Below are 21,057 nucleotides of genomic sequence, written 5' to 3' on the forward strand. Positions count from 1 at the left end.
TGATTTTTGAATAGTTTATTAAAGGAAAGGTGAAGCATCAGTTTCAAATTGTACAAAAGGAAAAAAACCTCATATTGCAAATGTACAATTTACAGAATTACTAGCAAAACCAATCAAGGAGACACTGAAAATACAAAAATTCGATTGACTTCAAACTGAACTGGAAACCCATTGGAGTAGATATCACGCCTTTTCTGTTGCATGGTAGTCTACAATTCTAAGTCAGCATCTGTTTTCCACATGAAATTGTCAAGCAAAGCATCAGGCTGTGCAGGTGCCGGGCCCGTCCCGGCTTGCTCCCTGGCCAGAACCACAGGCGGGCAGGGCTGGTGCGGTGGACAGTCCAGTCTTTCCTGCCCCTTCACTTCTAGTGAAAAACCCACATTTCTGGAAGAAAGCGAGACCCCCCCCACCCCCCCAACTGGAGCCCAAGAATTGCTAAATTAGCAGATAAAACATTTTTGGTGACCCAACGTTTTTTTTTTTAGAACTGTACAAATGTTGAGAAAAGTTTGTTTTGTCTGTTTACTAAAAGGACGAGTAAAATAATCCATTTTGCTTCCCCACATAAAGATAGTCATTGGATGCATGGATTTTTTTTTTTAATGCTTTTAATTTTTGGTAAAAAGGGAAAGCCTCATCATTCTGTTGCAGCTACTTTAAAAACCAGCCCAGAAACAGCTGTGGAAGGATTGGTTTGGAAATTGAGGCTTATTTTAAAAATCAAAGGAAGAAACTAAGTGGGCTTTTGAAAACAGTAGTAGCAGCAAGTCAGAAAAGTCTAAGCAGAATGTAACTCTAAACCACTGAAGGCTGTCCTGAAGAGTCATCATAATTTCTCTCCCCCAAAGAATTATTCTTAATATGCACGTTTAACACTGAAATGCAGCTGTATTTCAAGGTAAGCTTAAGAACTTCACCCTCTAAGCACAGACTTCTATGCAGCACATACTTCTATAATTGGTAAACTGAATTCACAAAATTAGTGCATAAAGGTATTAAGTGCATGGGAAATAGACACAGTTATGTTACACTTAAAATTACTTTTCAATGGTGAAGGAGTTCTTCAAGATTATCTTTTTAAAAAATGGAAGTCCATGTAACTTGAATTTGGCAGGGCATGAAATAAGTGGTAAAAACAGCAAACTGATAACTTGAGAACCATTTTTGTTTTACTGAGAATACTTTATTTGCTGGTAGAAGTTGCTAAAAATGCACAGAACAAATACCAATAGAAAATGTACTGTATTTGAATCTCCCTATTCTATATAAAATGAATGGTGTACAGCATCTGTTGGAAAAATGGCTGCATGGACATTTCTTATTTTATGCCCCCTTATAAATAAAAATAAACCTTTTTATTCAAGAGTATATAAAATCTGGGAATTCATATCCATATCCACAGAGGGTGTGTGGTTTTTGGCAGAGATGCACTGTCAGTTTCATCTTAGCTTGTCAATATTCTGCTCCTCCGTATTTCTGTATCCCACAAGGTCAACCAAATCCAGTGAGCTCCAAAACACTCGTCGGCAATTAGGATGAGCTGCTGACTCATAGGTTTAATAAAAATGGTTAGCTTTTAAAACATAAAAAGGCAAAATGTTAAAACGGTTTTAAATTGTACAACAGGAAAATAAAGTTAAAAATATTTTTTTTTTTACTCAATGCTGAGTTTTCATAAAACAGGTGTATAACAGTGTTTATCTTGACAGTTGTTTTAAAAATTTAAAATTTCTTCCTCCCTCCAGAAAAACACACACATCTGTATTGGGATAAGTCCAATAATAGGACACAAATGATTTTTCAGGTCAGTCTTTCTGAGGTGACATTCACCAACATTCCCTTGGGTAATTTACATGCTCCTCTTCTGTCACTGCAAAAAGGGATTGACCTCAATCATTTGATTAAAAAACAAACCAGATCACATCAAAAGTGTTTTTTTTCCCCATACAAGCTATCACAGTATATAGGCCTCTAGCTCTAAATAATAGAGTTCCAGATTTGTAAGTTTTCTTCAGATTTCAGAACATAGGCATTCCAAATCCCTAGAACAAAATTGAAACACAATTATTAACTCCATACATAAACAAGACCTAGAAACCATAATAAAAAGTAGTAATAATTTAATATTTACTGAATCGTCTTCTATGATAGCTGCAGAATCAAAGAAATCTGGCCTCAGCTCAGCTCTCTCTCGCCGATTTCTTGATGGGGGCTGGAAAGAGAAGCCAGTTACTTAATTTTTTCCTGAGATGCATTAAGACAATGAACTGTAATGGTCAGCTAATATTTCTAATGGTATCATAAAGAACTGTTAAGGGTCAATTTTGAAAGGAAAAGACTACAGCTTTTAAAGAAGCAAACATTTAAAAAAAATGATGTTTGACTTCTAATTATCACCTAGACCAAAAACGGCTTTCAAATTATAATGAACTGAATGTGTAAATGCATATAAATTATTTTTGGGCCTATAAATGAAGAACATTCCTTTCAATCATGGAATAATTGTAAGACTGATAAATACTAGGGGACAAAACTTCACTAAATTCCCCAAAGCAGGTAAATAGAAAGCTGATAGGGAGGTTGCAGATTGGAGTGATGTGATCTCATTTACATTTCTTACCAAAGCTTTTCATTATGGAAAACTCAAAACATACAAGGCAGAATGTTATGGGCTAAACTATGTCCCCTCAAATTAATATGTGGATGTCCTAACCCCTAGACCACAGAATGTAACTGTATTTAGAGGTAGGGCCTTATTTAAAGAGGTGATGAAGGTAAAAGGAGATCATATGAGTGGGTTCCATTCCCACATGATCTATGTTCTCATAAGGAGACACGCACAGAGGAAAGATCATGTGAAGACAAAGGGAGAAGATGGCGATCTACAAGCCAAGGAGAGAGGTCTCAGAATGAAAGCAATCTTCCAGACACCTTGATCTCAGACTTCTAGCCTTCAGAGCTGTCAGAAAATAAAATTCTGTTTAAGCCGCCCAGTCAGCGGTATTTGTTATGGCAGTCCTAGCAAACGAACACGTTAGAGAAAGCAGTATAATCCACTCCCGTGCACCCATCATCCAGCTTCACCAACTGTCAAACATTAGGCCAGTCTTGTTTCACTGAATCTCCTGTTTTCTCTTCTCCATGTCATTTCACCTCTGACTACTTCAACATGTATCTCTTAACAGATGGAAACTTAAAATAAATAACCATCATATGTTCCTGACAAAGCTAATAATTTCTTAATATCTCCTACACTTAATCCACATTCAGATTTCCTTATTTCAAACCTGTCTTTTCACACTGAACAAATAATGTTCATATTCTATATTTGGCTGCTACATTGGAGCACGGTGTGGTACTGTCAGACAAAGACAAAAGACAGATGCACATGCTGTGCTGACAGACAAATCTAGTGTAAGCTGTTCTTCATGAAGGTAGTAAGACGGAACCAGTTCCTGTTATTCCAGAATTCAAAACCTGACTGCCTTGAAAGCAAGCTAGGAGAAACAAGCTCATCCAAATGCCCACAAGCCCAGCACTGGCCCTGCCCACTGTTGGTCACTGTTCTCTCCTCTTCCTCTTACAGGGTTCTGAAAACAGGAGTATAGTCTTACACCAACACCATCACATATTTTAACAAAAGAAAAATGTATTGAATTTTCTTACCAGATCAATAACCATTGTGTCTTCAAATTCTTCATTCATATCTTCTAACTGGCTCCGGGATGACATCATTACATCTTCAAAGATGGGCTCAGCATCCTCCTCCATTAGGCCCCGACTGTTAAGGAAGAAGCACATTCAGAAATCTGTTCATAGAATCTGTTCATAGACTCATAGAATTTGGAGTCCTGGCTCTTACATTGGGTCTTCTAACCAATGAAAGCACACCTTCCAATTACAATCTACAGACTACACAAATTATGATACTGAACTCTAAGGTAGTTAAGGCTCATTCATTTGGTTCACTCAAGATTTCATCTCAAATCATCAGAAGGAAGTATAATTTAAATGTAAAAACGGTAGTTAACATTCATTTAGCTGTGAGTCAATTCCCGCAAAACTAACTCATGGGAACTATTATTATCCCAAATTTACACATGGGGACCCGGAGGCAGAGAGGCTTACCCAAAGCCGCACAGCTGGCAAGGGTGGCACTAGGATTTAAATGCTGAAAGCCTCAAGAGCCCATGCCCTCCATTCCTATTCTACACTGCAGAGCAGACCCTGAATTAGGATTTTAACTCTTCTTGTTTAAGACTGAACATCAAAACTCAAGTCATTACGCACAATGACCAGCATCACAAAGCCACCACACCCCTGTGACGGCTGATGCAACACTTACACGGCATGCCTCACTCCAGTCCTCACTTTCATGTAGTTCATTCCTGTTCTGTCCTTCCGGTTTAAATCTTCTAATTTCGGCTGGCCTAACCAAGAGATCTGCATCTGGGGACTAAGAGAGGGTACTATTATTCATTTTGTGGCAGCAGATGATGAATTTAGCTGATCAATCCTATGCTAAGAAGGCCAGAGGTGGCTGGCCTAATCGCCACGGAGGGGGAGTTAGCTGGGTTTATTCCAGGGCCAAGGGTGAGATCATCATCAAAGGACCTGCCTTTGCAGAAACAGCAGTAGGTGGGAGACCCCCAAGTACTGACGAGAAGCTGGCTGTGGCTGTGGCTGTGGCTGTGGCTGTGGCTGTGGCTGGCTGTTGTTAGGTGTGAAGACAATCAGAACATGATATCCCAAAATATGCCTCTCTGAGATTAAAACCTATTTTGAGATGAAGGTAATTAAGCAGTAATGCAGAAAAAGCTTTCTCTTTTCTGCCTAAGGGTGGGGAATAAATTCTCCTTTTGCTGGAGACTCTTACCAGCCCAGAGATGGCACCAGAGGAACCTGCAGACAGACCCTAGTTAAGGAAGATGAGGACGACCTAGCCCTACCTGGACTAGTCCCAGTCCAAATCACTTTCTCTTGTCATTTCTCCACAAATACTGTTCTTCATCTAAAAGGAATAAAGCTTCCTGCTCTGGTCACTTCTTCATTCTTTTGTGAAGGCTCCCAGGTACATGTAAAAATTTAATAAAATTTATATGCTTTTCCCCTATTAATCTGTCTTTGTCAGTTTAATTTTTAGACCTGATCAGGGACCCTAGGACAGTTGACGAAAACTTTTTTCTCCCCTACAGGTGCTTAAATTATCAGCTTCATTCCCCAAATCCCCGCCAAACAAGAGCCCTTCTCAGACCTCTGTATCCAGCTGCTGCCCAACTTACAAGTGCTCCTTGCTGGACACTCAGTCCCCTAAGGGACAAAAATGATGCTGGCCTGATGGCTCAGAGCTCTCCAGAGTAGAACAAAGAAAGGTAGAACACATTTTTCTCAGTCGTTCTGAGGAAACTGGGAGTCAGCATACCCTGGGCCAAACTCTGTTACTGGCACATGAACACTTGCATAAACATGCCTCCTGGGAATTCTACAGGATGCAAATTTTAATGATTTTTGGTAGCTAAAATTTGTCACATGAAGTTCTCTTGAAGCAGCATTTTTATATTATGTGAGGCTACCACCTTGATTCAACTTATAAACCTACAGCAGGGAAAGACAGACCACAGCCAGGAGGGACTGACAAGGTAAGGTCAGGGAAGCAAGGCAGGCTGCTCAAATAAGGAGGAACCCACCCTGTAGGAAATGGAGTGGGAGTGCTGGTCATAAGGGCAAACTACCCTCCAAGAATGCTCAGTTATGCAGTAGTTGACAGTGATATCCTTTCAGGTTTGAAGAAAAGCAGATCCTCAGAGCAAAGATTCTTTATGAAAACCCAGGATCTGAGTACTTCTAACACTGCCTCTTCCCTGTTGAGTTCAAATGAGAATTGTCTCTCTTATCCATCAAAGTAACTCATAGCATGATTCTAATATGAATAGAAACACAAGTGAGGCGCTAAGAGACTTTCAAAGTTGAATGGAAAACAACAAAGAAAAAGTTAAGGTTTTTTAGCAAAATCATGCCATTACCCTGCCTTTTCGACAATATTCAGTGCCGTGATACTAGAAAACATTTTAATTACTAGTGTGGAAAAAGTTTCTTACAGTAAGGGCAACAATTCTCAGAATTTATCATTACCTTAACAATTCTTAATCTGTGAGCAGTTCAAGTTTAAAATATAAACTTAACCAAGACAAAGTACTATTAATTAAATGGATCATAAAAGTAACATATAGTCTATTTGGTGTTCAGACTAGGAACAACCTTACCAGAGACTGTTACAGGCTCTCTTACCAAGAAAATAAGCCTGCATGTGTTCTTGGGGAAATCTCTGAGAAGAACTAGACCTGCTCAATCAATCTGCAAACTCCAAATGGAATCAGCACTTACTGAGACAGCACGCATTTAAAAGGTCTCTGGACTTTGAGGAAATGATATGCACACATGTTTGTAGACTTATTATACATCTTCTAGTATAAATTATTAAGCTTCTGATTTGTGGTTTTCTCACAAACTGACCAGTAGTATGCACGGATGAAATAATTTTCCTTACTTTAACAGCTGAAGGTTTTATGCCAAGAAAGCAATGTTTTAGTACTTACTTGTGTAGAAAGTCGGGTTCAGAACCATGTTCAGACTCGGGTTCCTGAATCTGCTCCCCCATGGGCCGGCTATTTTCCCGCAGCACAGTGGAAGTGAGCTGTGGTGCTGGCAGAGGGCCAGGGGTCTGTATCATGGTGTCAGTCCTGTTCAGCCACGTATTATCCAGACTTTCATCTGAAAAATTCCAGTCAGTCACAGAGTGTCACGGATGGAATGAACTCTGGCAGAAGTTACAGCACAGATTTGAAGAGCATGGCAGTAGAGTCAGACTGCCTAGGTCTGAATTCCAGTTATAGCACTCCCCTGTGTGACTTCGTATACGTTATTAATTTCCAAAATTCAGTTTTCTCATATACAAAATGGGGATATCAATACCCGATCTCATAGAGGTTGTAAGGATTAAATGAGGTAATGTAACCATCAAATGTTAGCTATCCTCACGTTATCATCTCTTCCAAGTCCTTCCATCTCTAAGGATTAATTCCCCGTAGAAGAGGAAGAATGTGGCCAGTAAGAGACCCCACTAACCTTCCTTTGCTCAAGCAATAAAGGGCCTATTTACTGGGCCTTACAGGGGTCCTAGGCAGTAGTATCTAAAGTCTGCTGGCTTTCACTGAGCAATCAGCAAATCCTGTTGCTCAGTTATGCACTGGTCACTAGAGAAATAACCCTTTATTTAGCCAGGCTATCCATGTGGGGATGGGTTGAGGGACTCACTATTTTCATGCCTCTAAGTTCTACCTCTTTAGGGAGGCCTTCCTGGATCACTCCACCCAGCCCCCACTTTCCATTCTCTTTTAGCTTCTAGAGGTAATAGAATCATTCCTGCTCACTTAGGGCTTAATTATACACTGTCATGCATTGGCAGGTGATTTATCATGTGTATATGTTATCTCGGTCATTAGATTTAGGTTTCTTTCAGAGACCAGGAACTACTTTTTCTTTCCTCTAAAGATCATTTGCAAAGATTTGAACAGATTAAATTATTTATAGCATTATTTGTATACTGAAACTAAATTCTGATAAATACTACATAAACTTTTGCCTATAAAAATCCTAAATTGCAGCTGGCCCTTGAACAACACAGTTTGAACTGCACAAATCCACTTACACATGGATTTTTTTCAGTAAATTTGTGCCCCAGTGCTACATGATCCACATGTAGTGGAATCCCTGGATGTGAAACCATGTATATGGACTGTAAAGTTATCTATGGATTTTCAACTGCGTAGCTGGTTGGTGGCCCTAACATTCCCCCCACCCCATTGTTCAAGGGTCAACTGCATTGTCTTGATATGGGAAGACCTAACAAAAAGTATTATTGCTATGTTTCCTTCTGAAGAATTTTAATCACAAAATACAGTAGAATCCCATTGTTTTTCCTCCCCCATTAAGTCATAGAAATGGGTGCATGTGAGGTTCCTCCTCTGCCATCAAGAATTCTATCTCAGTGTATTCTCAGATTTATAAAACTCACTACAGAATCTATTATTAGTCAGCAAAGGTATGTTTCATTTTTTTCATACCACTTTTCATTCAATATTTAATTCAAAACTTACCCTCTGGCACTTAAAATTTTATGATCATAAGAATGGCATCATTTAGGTTCTTAACCTAATACACCTGGTAAACCATCTTCCAGCTCTTTACTACAAGTGATCTTCTGCAGAAGACCCTTCCCTGATTCATTAAGAGTATGGTCACTCCCTGTACGTTCCCAGAGAACTTTTTTGCCCCATCAGAGCACTCACCATGCTGAACTGAAATTACCTGCTTCTCTGTCTCTCCTTCTGTACTATGAACTCCTTTATTAATGCCTAATCTCCAGCATCTAGCACAGTTCTTAAGAAAGTGCTTGGTAAAGACTCATTGAATAAATGAGTAACTTTGGAAGAACTCACTTTTCTTGAAGATATCTTCCTAACCCCTAAAGACTCCTTAATGAAAACACTTCTTGCAAAGCTTTCTCATCTTTGGGATCAACTTCAAGATGACAGAACAGAAGGACGTGGAGCTCATCCTCTATCACAGATACATCAAAAATAAATCTACATGTGGAACAGTTCTCACAGAACACCTACTGAACTCTGGCAGAAGATCCTGTACAAGTGGAACTACAAAGAAAATCATCACAAAACTAGGTATGAGAAAAAAAAGAAAAAGGAAATTGGGATGGGAGCTGCTCCTTAAGGAGGGAACAATGAAAGAGGAAAAGCCCCCTCTCCAGCCAGGAGGTTAGCTGGTACAGAAGGGGAGCTTCAGAGGCTCAGAGGAGAGCACAGGAGCTGCTGTGTGGCAGACAGAATGGAGAGAAACTGGTGCAGAGGATCCATGCAGTCCCCACCCCGAGACACCAGCCAGCTGGTGCCTGTTGGAACTGGGTGCTGGAGCTTGGGCTCCAGAGGACAGACCTGGGGAGAGGACAGGGGTTGACTGTGCAGAGGCAGCCTAGGGGGCAGGAGTGTGGTATGGGCTAAGGCTAGGAGTGTGTGCAAGGGAGCCTGAATCCGCCAGAGAAAGCCATAGAAAGCTCTACTGTTGGGTGCACAAAAAGAGGGGTGCAACACAAGAGGGCGTGGCTTGACTGTAAAGTCTTCATGCAGGAAGGGAGGGTAGGGACGTTGCCACAGCATCCACCTTTGCCATAAGCCCACAAGGCATTCTCTGGCCATACAGGCCCTATGGTTAATGAGCTCTGTGATCCCTCCTAACAGGTGATAGATGACACTACAGAGGGCACTTCCCAGTGGGGAACTGCAGAGAAATACCCAGTGGCTCCTCTCCCAGTGAAAGCACTCTAGTCCTGCTTACCATATACAGCAGCTCAGAAATGAATCTGGGGGCATCTACTCCAACAACTGGGAAGCAGACCTGGTCCTTGACAGGGCTGTAACAACCACAGAGCAAAGAGAAGGCCCTGCTCAACACCCACCACAGGCTCTAGACAACACAACACCAATCACATCCCCAGTCAAAAGGATAACAGCCAGCACACACGAAAGAAAGGTGTGGTAGCCATCCACACGAAAAACAGCCCTTGCAGCAAAAATATTAGACTCACAGTCTACATAGGAACACTTCCACATAAAAACAGCCCTTCAAGCCCCAGATAACTGTTACCTAAATTCATAGTTAGAGAAATATGAGTAAAATGAAAAAGCTGAGGAATCACACCCAATTAAAAGAACAAGAAAAACCCCTGAAAGAACAAACAATGAAATAGACCTCTGTAGTCCACCAGAACTTGAGTTCAAAAAGGAGATGATAAAAGCACTGAAGGAAATAAGAGAGGTCATTGATAGAAATGCAGAATACAGTGAAAAGGAAATAGAAACTACAAAGAGGGGCTAATTAAAATTAGAAAACAGTGCTGAGTTAAAAACCAAGCTAAAGGCAATCAATAGCAGCCTAAATAATGCAAAAGAACGAATGAGTGACTTAGAAGATAGAATAATGGAAATCACCCAATCAGAAGAGCAGACAGAAAAACAAATTTTAAAAAAAACCAGAAAGTAATATAAGGGACCTATAGGGTGATATAAAGCTTGCCGATCTATATGTAATAGGGGTCCAAGAAGGAGAAGAAAGAGAAAAAGGGATCAAAAACATATTTAAAGAAATTATGACTGAAAATTTCCCAAATCTAAAGAAGGAACAGATATCCAAGTATAGGAAACACAGAGGGTCCCAAACAAGATGCACCCAAACAGACTTATACCAAGACATATTATAATTAAGATGGCCAAAGTTAAATATAAAGAAAAGATTCTAAAGGCAGCAAGAGAAAAGCAAAGATTAGTTACAAGGGAACCTCCATAAGGCTATAAGCTGATTTCTCTACAAAACATTGTTGACCAGAAAGGAGTGGCAAGACAATATATATAAAGACCTGAAAGAGAAAAATCTGCAACCTAGGATACTGTACCCAGCAAGACTATCATTTACAATAGGAGAGATAAAAAATTTCTCAGACAAGTGAAAATTAAAAGAATACAGCAATAACAAACCTATCCTAAAGAAATATCAAAAGGTCTTCTCTAAATAGAAAAAAGAAAATCATAATTGGAAATGTGATAATTACAATGAATAGCAAAAGAATAACATGAAGATGTTAAAGGGAATAGCAAAATCATAAAATGCAGTAGAGGAGCAAGAACATGTAGATTTCTTTCTTTTTTTAAGGATGTGTTTGAGCCTATATGATTACTAGTCTAAAGCAAATAGATATAGTAATGGGTTAACATAATTGAAAACAGGGTAACCACAAATCAAAAGCATACAATAAGTCACAAAAACCAAAAAGAAAAGAAGTCAAGCTAACACAAAAGAAAATCATCAAACCACAAAAGGAAAAACAAAGAGAAAAAGAAAGGAACAAAGAAGAAATACAAAATCAACTGGAAAACAACGTTTAAAATGGCAATAAGCACACATTTATCAATAATTACCATAAATGTCAATGGACTAAACGCTCCAATCAAAAGACAGAGTGGCAGATTGGATGATAAACAAGAGCCTACAATATGCTGTCTACAAGAGACCCACTTTAGGGTGAAGGACACATATAAATTGAAAGTGAGAGGATGGAAAAAGATAATTCACACAAATGGAAATGACAAAAAAGTGGGGGTAGCAATACTCACATCAGACAAAATATACTTTAAAACAAAGCTTTCTTATCTTCATCCCAAACAGATGAAACTCTTTTGCCTAAGGATTCTAGGCACTTAACCTACCTTAGTTACTTGGTAAATTTCAAACTGACATGGAGCAAGTTTTCATTTTTGCAATTTAATGATTACCAAATTAGGTTATTTGGTCCATATATTCTTCTCTTAGTCCTAAGGATGATAATACTAACTGCTCCATTAGTGCATGCATAGTGATCTAAATTCTCTAAGCCTTCGTTTCTTCTGTGTAAAATCGGGGTAACAGTGTTGAACTCAGAACCGATTTATAAAACATCTATATAGCATTTATTATTTGCCAGGGAGTAACCTAAATGCTTACAAATCTTAGTTAAATAAATGATTAAATGATATAATGCATGTGAAACACATTCCTGGTACATAGCAAGGATTTGAAGAATGCTGGGTTACATTTAAGAAAAGCTGTGAGCAGAAAAAAATATAGGTAAAAGATAAATAGACGCTAGATAAATAGAGGCTGTGCTAGAAGACATTATCAAAAGGAAATGACTGGAATCATTCTTTTGAGAAAAGTTCAGGATCTTATACTACAAAGACAGGGTTTTGTTATTTTCATTCTCTGGACAAAAGGATTTTAAATCCCCAAACTGAAACTTGAAAGGAAATCTTAAACTTTAACATTAATGTTGTAAATATTTTCAAATCTTTTCTTCTCTGTGAAATATACATTCAGCCTAATCCAATGACTGATGCTAGATCAGAGGCATTACTATGTGATGAAGATATTCTGACAGCAGCTAACACTTACTGAATGCAACTTATGTGCCAAGCACTGTGCTAAGTAAATGTGTGTGTACTAAGTGTTTTATTTGAGAGTATCTCATTTAATATTCACAACAACTAACAGGATAGGTACTCAGATCACTCTTCATCTGATCAGTGATTGAAGCTTAGAGAGGTTAAGTAATGTGCTCAAAAGGGTACACATACAGCTGACAAATGAGAAAGCCAGGTATGAATTCCAGAACTCTGATTTTAGACTTTGCGTTGCCTCCCTAATGATAAGAGAAACATTAGATATAAATTCTAATTAATTTTGCTAAAGATTTTAGCAAAATCTTTGATAAATCACTATTTCTTAGGTGAGAGGCTGAAACGTAAACAGAAATTTGTAAAAAGGAGCAACAGAGTATGATTCAAATCACTGCCTTCCTCTCTTGGTTTGGAGACATTTTATTAGGAGAAGCCTGGAGACAGGAAGATTATTTAAGGAAGCAAACTAAAAGAAAACTCAAAGTAAAAATGCTTAAGAGCAATGCTTTGTTTTAATAAAGCAATTTTTAGTCTTTTTGGATATATGAATATCTAACTACTGATCACATTTTCATGGCAGTTCAACTCCCCATTTCCCATAGCCCATGAGGGTTATAAAACCAGATTTGGCTATCACTATTTTAATATACAAAAATAAATTATCCAACCAAGGGGCATAAATGGAAAGTTGTTCTGGGTATATTCAATATACTGCAGAGTTCTACCCTCAACTTTCCAGAATCTCTCCTATAAATTCTGATAGAATACCATTATGATTGTCTTATTTTAAATTTTAATGTATTAGAGGTCTATGGTAAGGGAATCAATTTTATAAACCTTCCTAACCATCTGCTGTTTTTCTCTGTGCCTGTCTTCCCCTGTGCTCCATGCTTTTTCATCTTCTTTTCCTTGACCCTCTTCTGTTCCACTTTGTCTGTTCCAACCTTTGTGCCTGAACCTCTCAGTGTGTATGAAACATATAAGGAAGTAATGTGCTTAACAGTATTATCTTACTTCAACAGATTATTTACCACTTTATATTACCAGGCACACTATCTGCCTCATAGTATAAAGGCACACTCACCTTCTACTCGTTTTTTGTGAAGTGGAGGTCGTCCTTTCTTATTCCTTACTGAGGAGGTTTTGCTGCTGCTACTTCCACTGTTCACAGACATTCTATCATCTTCACCTCCAGTGACTAACGAATTTCTATAGGAGATGAGTGGAAGCCATACATCTTCTCTCCTTTCCATCATCTGTTCCGTAAGGAATTTTTCTAGGTAAGAGTGACTAGAAACACAACAGAAGCAGTTATTTTTATGGAAGCAGTTCATGCATCACTTACTTAATTTTTTTTTCATAACACAAGGCTCTCTCTGAAGGTTCTGAAAAATCCTTAAGGACACACACTAAAGTGTTAACACTGGTTACCTGTGGAAAGAGAGGGATTGAGAATTTAAGGTCTTGCTTCACATATTCCTGAAACACTTTTACACGAGCAAATGTATTATTAAGGTGTATGTGTGTGTGTGTTCTTTTCTATATTTCTTCCTTTGTTTTTAAATACCAATGTTCCAAAAAAAAAAAATCAGAAGTTTGGCTCAAAAACTTTACTAAATTTTCTTTTCTTTTATAGTGTTCAAACCAGGGCATGATTTCTAGAATGGTAGGGTGAGGAGCCTAGCATATGCTTTACCCAGCCAAACAATCTTTTTCTTGTGGTGGGTGCTGACAGTAAGGAGGGGGCTATGCATGTGTAGGGGCAGGGGATCTATGGGAATTCTCTCTACTTTCCCCTCATGTTGGCTGTAAACCTAAAACTGCTCTAAAAAATTAAAGTTAAAATAAATAAAATAAATTAATTAAATCAGATGCTTCCCTATTAGTCTGGAAGATTGTACCCGGCCAAAGGCTGTCATTCTCAGGAACAATTAGAAAGGGAGCTTCCAAGCTGCTGGTTCCCTGGCTGACCATGGGGCAAAGTACATACCTTGAACTGTGATAACAGCCTTCAAAAGACACACATATATTCAACAGTAAAAGGTAAACATCTAACTTGCTAAGGAGGTTTAAGTACACCCTTTGATTAATAAGAAGCTTATGCTGACGCAGGGTGACCCCTACGGATCCAAGCTAAGTGATAAAAAACAAGGGGAAAAAAGATCTGAGTAGGACAGCAGAAGCTGCATACTGCAAGAGAAATAAGACTTTATAGGGGCTCAATATATTTGAGCTAGCAGAAGAAAAATCAGTAATCTTGAAGGTATATCAATAAAGATTATGGGTAATTTGACAGGAATCACATAGGAAGAGCAGAGAAGAAAAAAATGAAGAAAAATGAACAGTGCCTGAGAGAAATGTGGGATATCATTAAGTATACTGACACGTGTAATGGGAATACCAAGAGAAGAAAAGGACAGAAATAAATTTGAAGAAATAATGGCTAATTATTTCCAAAATTGATGAAAACATTAACCTACACATCCTCAGAGCTCAACAAAGTCCAAGTGGGATAAATTCAAAGAGATTCACAACCAGAAAATGTTGAATGTCAAAGACAAAAAAAAAAAATCTTGAAAGTAATAATAGAAAAGTAATTCATTACACACAAGGGAACTCTGAGAAATTTAAAAGCTGACCTCTCATCAGACAAAGTAAAGGCCAGAAGGTAGTGGGATAACACAGTCAATGTGTTGAAAGTAAAAAGCTATCAAACAAGAATCTTTTATCTAGTAAAACTACACTTCAAAGCTAAAGATGAAATAAAAACATTCACAGATGAACAAAAGCTTAAGAGAATTTGTGGCTGGCTGACTTGCCTTACAAGAATACTAAAGGAAATTCTTTAGGCTAAAAGCAAATGACACCAGAGAGGAATCTGAATTTGCATGAAAAAACAATGGTAAATACCAGGTAGTTATAAAAGACAATACAATTGCATATTTACTTATCTTTTATCCTCACTGATTTAAAAAGTAATTGTATAAAACAATATACATTACTGTGTTCTTGGACCAATAACATAGAAATGTATATCTGACCACATACACATAAAAGGTGGATGATAGGAATACTCTACTCTAATAAAAAACAAAATAAAAATGTATTAGAGTAAGGAAATGATATCAGATGGTATTTCATACCCATAGGAAAAACTGAGGAGAACCAGAAGAAACGGTAAATGAGAAAGTTAATATAGCAAACTCTGTAAGTAGTTACTTGGCTCCCTTGCTTCTCTCAGCTTATTTTAAATTACACATGATTATATTAAGTAATAATTATAACATTGTATTTCTGGGTCTGTAACATATTTGGGTGCAGTATGTGTAACAAGAATGACACAAAAAAGGGAGGGAAGAAATGAAACTATATGAGTAAAATTTTTATATTTCTTTAGAATAAATCTGAAGTAAATTTTGGTAAGTGAAGATGTATATTGTAAGTCCTAGAAAAACAATTAAGAAAATAACTAAAAAAAATAATTAAAGATTTCTGAATGAACTAAAACATTACACTAGGATATATCCATTTAATATAAAAGAATAAAAGAGGGAAAAAACAAAGACATGGACATACAGAAAACGAAGTATAATGGAGAGATTGGATTAAAACAGAAAACATGATCTAACTACAGGCATACCTCATTTTATTGTGCTTTTGTTTTACTGCCCTTTGCAGATACTGCGTTTTTTACAAATTGAAGGTTTGTGGTAAATGCACTATCAGATAATGGTTAGCATTTTTAAGCAATGAAGTTTTTTTTTTTTAAATTGAAGTATGGACATTGTTTTATAAGACATAATGCTACTGTATAATAGTCTACAATAGAGTATAAATATAACTTTTATATGCACTGGGAAACCAAAAATATTGTGTGACTTGCTTTATTACAATATTCGCTTTATTGCAGTGGTCTGGAATTCAACCCACAATATCTCTGAGGTATGCCTGTATATGCTGTCTACAAGAAACACACTTTAGATTCAAAGGCAAAAAGGCAGAAAATAAAATGTAACAGTAACTAAAATGGAGTTAGAGTGTTTACACTAGTATCAGACTTTATTTTAAGATAAAAATGACTAGAGACAAAGAAGTCATTTTATAGTGATAAATACGAGTCAATCCATCAGGAAGATGTCACAATTATAAACATACATACACCTAACAACAGAGCCTCAAAATACATGAAACAAAAATTGAGAACTCAAAGGAGAAATAACAATTCAATAATAATAGTCAGAGACTTCAATATCCCACTTGCAGTAATGTATAGAATAAAACAAAAGATCAACAAGAAAATAGAAGACTTGAACAGCATTATAAAGAAAACTATAAGCAAACTGGACCTTCAGTCTTCTTGAAACAAGTCAAATAACAAAATAAAACAAAATATAAATAATATAAAAGGAGAGAAGAAAGGGTTACACGATGGCTAAGCCAGTGTTTATACACCTTTGAACTACAGAATAAATAATTTCAACTTGCTTAATTCAATCTTGCAAATTCTAGGGCACTGAAAGGTAAGAAGTCAAAGAGAACTAGTATAAAAGCTAGAAAGAAAACTATAGTACCTTAAAACAAACTAAAATAGCCTGAGTTAGCAATAGTAATTATATCTTGGTGATTAGACTTTTTTCAAAATTTAAACATTTAAAACTACAATGATATCATGATAAAAGCCACTTGTCCCACAATGTGCAACTTACACAGTCTTTTTGTCTTGTCGAAGAAGTTTAGAAGAAAATTCACTGAGTACTTCCAGGAAAGCCAAATTTGGAGGTGGATATTCTTGTCCTTTTTGATTTTGGTATTTAAAAGCAAATTCTATGCCATCCCTGAAATAAAAGAAAATATTGTCTTATTTTTCCAAATAGCTGGTATAGTTACTCAATGGGCTAGAATCTCAAAAACAGTTGGGAAGGCAGGAAGATCATCACTGAAAGTAGTAAAATCTGATAAACTCAAATGGTAAAATAATGTTAACTTGTATGGTATTTGCATAATACTTAACTTTATTATTTACAATGAAAAATTTTACGTTGTGAAAAATAATAAAAAATGGCTAAACAGCCACAAAGCTAGGTTCTTAGAGTTGATCATGGTACCAAGCAGCTGTGAGTTTTTGTAAGCTGAAGTTTTCTATCATTCAGTTTTCCATTATAAAATGAGGCTGGCCAAATCAGCACTGCACAGTATTTCTTTTTTCTTTTTATTAAAGTACAGTTGATTTATAATGTTGTGTTAGTTTCTGATATACAGCAAAGTGGTTTAGTGTTTATAAACATGTATGAAAATAGTTAATAAATAGTTCATATGTATATATATTCTTTTTCAGATTGTTTTCCATTATAGTTTATTACAAGATAATTAATATAGTTCCCCATGCTAGTAGGACCTTGTTGTTTACCTATTTTATACATAGTAGTTTGTATCTGCTAATCCCAAACTCCTAATTTATCCCCCTCAGACCCTCTTTACCATTTGGTAACTATAAATTTGTTTTCTATGTTTGTGAGTCTGTTTCTCTTTTGTAAGTAAGTAATTTCTATCATTTTTTAGACTTCACATATAACTGATATATGATATTTGTCTTTGTCTGACTTACTTCATTCACTTGGTGTGAAAATCTCTAGGTCTATACATGTTGTTGAAAATAGCATTATTTAATTTCTTTTTATGGCTGAGTAATATTCCATTGTGTGTGCCTCTCTCTTTCTATATAACAACTTCTTTCCAATCATCTGTTGATTTAGGTTGCTTCCATGTCTTGGCTACTGTAAATCGTGCTGCTATAAACACTGGGGTACAAGTTTGTTTTTGAATTAGAGCTTTCTCCCAGTATGCCCAGGTGTGGGATTGCTGGATCATATGGTAACTCTATTTTCAGTTTCTAAAGTAATCTCCATACTGTTCTGCATAGTGGCTGCACCAACGTACATTCCCAACATTACAGGAGGGTTCCTTTTCTCCACACTCTCTCCAGCATTTATTAGTTGAAGACTTTTTAATGATGGCCATTCTGACTGGTGTGAGGTGATACCTCATTGTAGTTTTGTTGTGTATTTCTCTAATAATTAGCAATATCGAGCATCTTTCCATGCGCCTGTTGGCCATCTGTATGTCTTCTTTGGAGAAATGTCTATTTAGGTCTTCTGCTGATTTTTTTTTTATTGTGTTTTTTGTTTTACTGTTATTGAGTTGGATGAGCTATTTGTGTATTTTAAGCCCTTGTCAGTCTTATTGCTTGCAAATACTTTCTCCCTGTCTGTAGGTTGTCTTTTCATTTTGTTGATGGTTTCCTTTGCTGTGCAAAAGCTTGTAAGTTTGATTAGGTCCCGTTTGTTTATTTTTGCTTTTATTTCTACAGCCTTGGGAGACTGACCTAGGAAAACATTAAGATTTATGTCAGAAAATGTTTTGCCTAAGTTCTCTTCTAGGAGATTTACGGTGTCTTGTCTTATACTTGTCTTTAAGCCATTTTGAGTTTATTTTTGTGGATGGTGTAAGGGAGTGTTCTAACTTCAGTGATTTACATGCAGCTTGTACAGCTTCCCCAACACCACTTGCTGAAGAGACTGTCTTTTCTTCATTGCATATTCTTGCCTCTTTTGTTGAAGATTAATTGGCCATAGGTGTGTGGGTTTATTTTTGGGCTCTCTATTCTGTTCCATTGATCCATAACAATACCACACTGCTTTGATTACTGTATCTTTGTAGTATTATCTGAAGTCTGGGAGGGTTATGCCTCCAGCTTTGTTCCCTTTCCTCAGGATTGCTGTGGCCATTCTTAGTCTCATATGGTTCCATGTAAATTTTAGCAGTATCTGTCCTAGTTCTATGAAAAATGACATGGGTAATTTGACAGGAATCACATTGAATTTGTAGATTGCTTTCGGTAATATGGCCATTTTAACAATATTAATTCTTCCAATCCAAGAGCATGGGATAGCTTTCCATTTCTTTGAATCATAATTTCCTTTTCCTTTATCAATGTTTTATAGTTCCTCCTTGGTCAGGTTTATTCCTAGGTATTTTATCACTTTTTTGATGTGATTTAAAAAATGGATTTTCTTTTTTACTTTTCCTTTCTGATATTTCATTGTTAGTATAAATAAATGCAACAGATTTCTGTATGTTAACCTTGTATCCTGCTACCTTGCAGGATTCATTTATCAGTTCTAGTAGTTTTGTGTGAAGGCTTTAGGGTTCTATATATATGTTCTACATATTATGTCATCCACATATTATGACAGTTTTACCTCTTCCCTTCCAATATGGATACCTTTTATTTACTTATTTTTTCTTGTCTGATTGCTGTGGTAAGAAGTGGTGAGAGTGGGCATCTTTGTCTTGTTCCAGATTTTAGCAGGAAGGCTTTCAGCTTTTCATCATTGAGTATTATATCGGCTGTGGGTTTGTCATTAATAGCTTTTATTATATTGAGTTATGGTCCCTCTATACTTACTTTGGTAAGAGTTTTTATCATGAATGTATGTTGAAATTTATCAATGCTTTTTCTGCACCTATTGAGATGATCATGTTTTTGACTTTTCCTTTGTTGATGTGGTGTATTACATTGATTGATTTGCATATGTTGACCCATCCTTGTAACCCTGGGGTGAATCCTACTTGATCATGGTATATGATATCTTTTTTATGTGTTGTTGGATTTGGTTTGCTAATACTTTTTTTGATAATTTTTGCAGTGTTTTTAAAACCTTTGTCTCCCAGGACATTTTCTCACTGACAGACCAGACAAAGAATATTTGATTAAAACTCCCCTTTTTTATAAGATGAAAAAAATGGGTGATGTAAATAAGTATTTTTCAAATTAAACAGACCCTTCTAGTGAGATCACTAGATTAGATAGTTTCTAAAATTCTTATAACCAGAGAATTCTAAAACTTGTCACTTTAAAAATTAGTCAAATAAATGTTATTTTAGTTAAATTACAGTAAACCAGATTGTAATAAACCAGTGTTTATTTAGATCACTCACTTGTGAAGTGTGGCAACTGCTTCTCGTGTCTTGATCTGGTCCAATCCAAATGTAAGTGCAAAGCGACGTGCCAATTCTTTAATGCCACTGACATGGGCAGATGTCCTATCTAGGTTGGGACCTTGCTCTTGAACAAGTTCATTGAACAACTGGTACAAAGAAAAAGGGTAAAAAACCTATAGCTAAGAAGTATTTATTTATTATTAGAATAAGTAATATAATTTAAAAGTATTTAAAAGGCATATGGTAAAATATATATCCCTCCTTGTACTAACTGTAGCTACAGTGTTCCCCTTTTAAGTCACCTACTATTACTACTTTCTTGAGCTCATTTTCATGCTAACTGTGTGATTAAACGCAAACAAAAATTTCTTTCTTTCTTCCTTCCTTTTTTTTTTTTAACCAAAAAGGAATGCACTTTAGGTTGGGAAAAACAAATATGTTTACAGAAACACAGTATGTATTCATAAACATTTATATATTCCTTTTATTGTTTTCACAGGAATGGTAATATATGAAATACAGGGTTCAGAACTTTGTTTTTTTCACTTATTATCTTAGACAAGAACATTATGTAAGAGAAGACCATTTAGATTTACGGGGTGATTTTTCTCACCCAGTAACAAAATACACAAAAAAGTTCTTAAACTGAGTGGAGGGGTTTTTATAACTTACATACACATTACGTATATTGTGTCAAAATAACAACAAAAACAAAACCCTGGAGTACTAAAGAATATAAAAGCAATCACCATTCTGCCACCAAAGTTAGACACTTACATGCATTTGTATACATTTGTCTTCCCTATTATGAGAGATGAACAGTTCAAGCTCTCATCTAAAGCCACTCCTTCTGTATATACTGAATCTCAGTATCTTTTACCTACTCAGTAATTTTGCTCCTGTACTACCACTTTCTCCTGCATCATTAACTACTCCTTCTCTGTTACATGCATGCATCTTAAAAAGCAAACAACCGTAACTTCTCAACTCCATC

The 21,057-nt window shown here is 36.6% G+C and overlaps 1 protein-coding gene across 1 annotated transcript in view; it reads right to left on the minus strand.

Moving 5' to 3' along the window:
- STAG1 (STAG1 cohesin complex component) overlaps nt 1-21,057 on the minus strand; it is a 326,413-nt gene continuing 305,356 nt past the window's right edge. Inside the window, exons 27-34 of the mRNA XM_031440349.2 lie at nt 20,061-20,209; nt 16,769-16,897; nt 13,147-13,352; nt 6,600-6,774; nt 4,349-4,459; nt 3,670-3,784; nt 2,135-2,215; nt 1-2,045 (exon numbers count right to left, since the gene is read on the minus strand). Of these exons, the coding sequence (XP_031296209.2) occupies nt 2,022-2,045; nt 2,135-2,215; nt 3,670-3,784; nt 4,349-4,459; nt 6,600-6,774; nt 13,147-13,352; nt 16,769-16,897; nt 20,061-20,209 (990 nt within the window). The 3' untranslated portion in view covers nt 1-2,021. The remainder of the gene's footprint in view (nt 2,046-2,134; nt 2,216-3,669; nt 3,785-4,348; nt 4,460-6,599; nt 6,775-13,146; nt 13,353-16,768; nt 16,898-20,060; nt 20,210-21,057) is intronic.

Source organism: Camelus dromedarius, chromosome 2 (assembly GCF_036321535.1).
Source record: "Camelus dromedarius isolate mCamDro1 chromosome 2, mCamDro1.pat, whole genome shotgun sequence".
In the NCBI taxonomy this organism is placed as follows: domain Eukaryota; kingdom Metazoa; phylum Chordata; class Mammalia; order Artiodactyla; family Camelidae; genus Camelus; species Camelus dromedarius.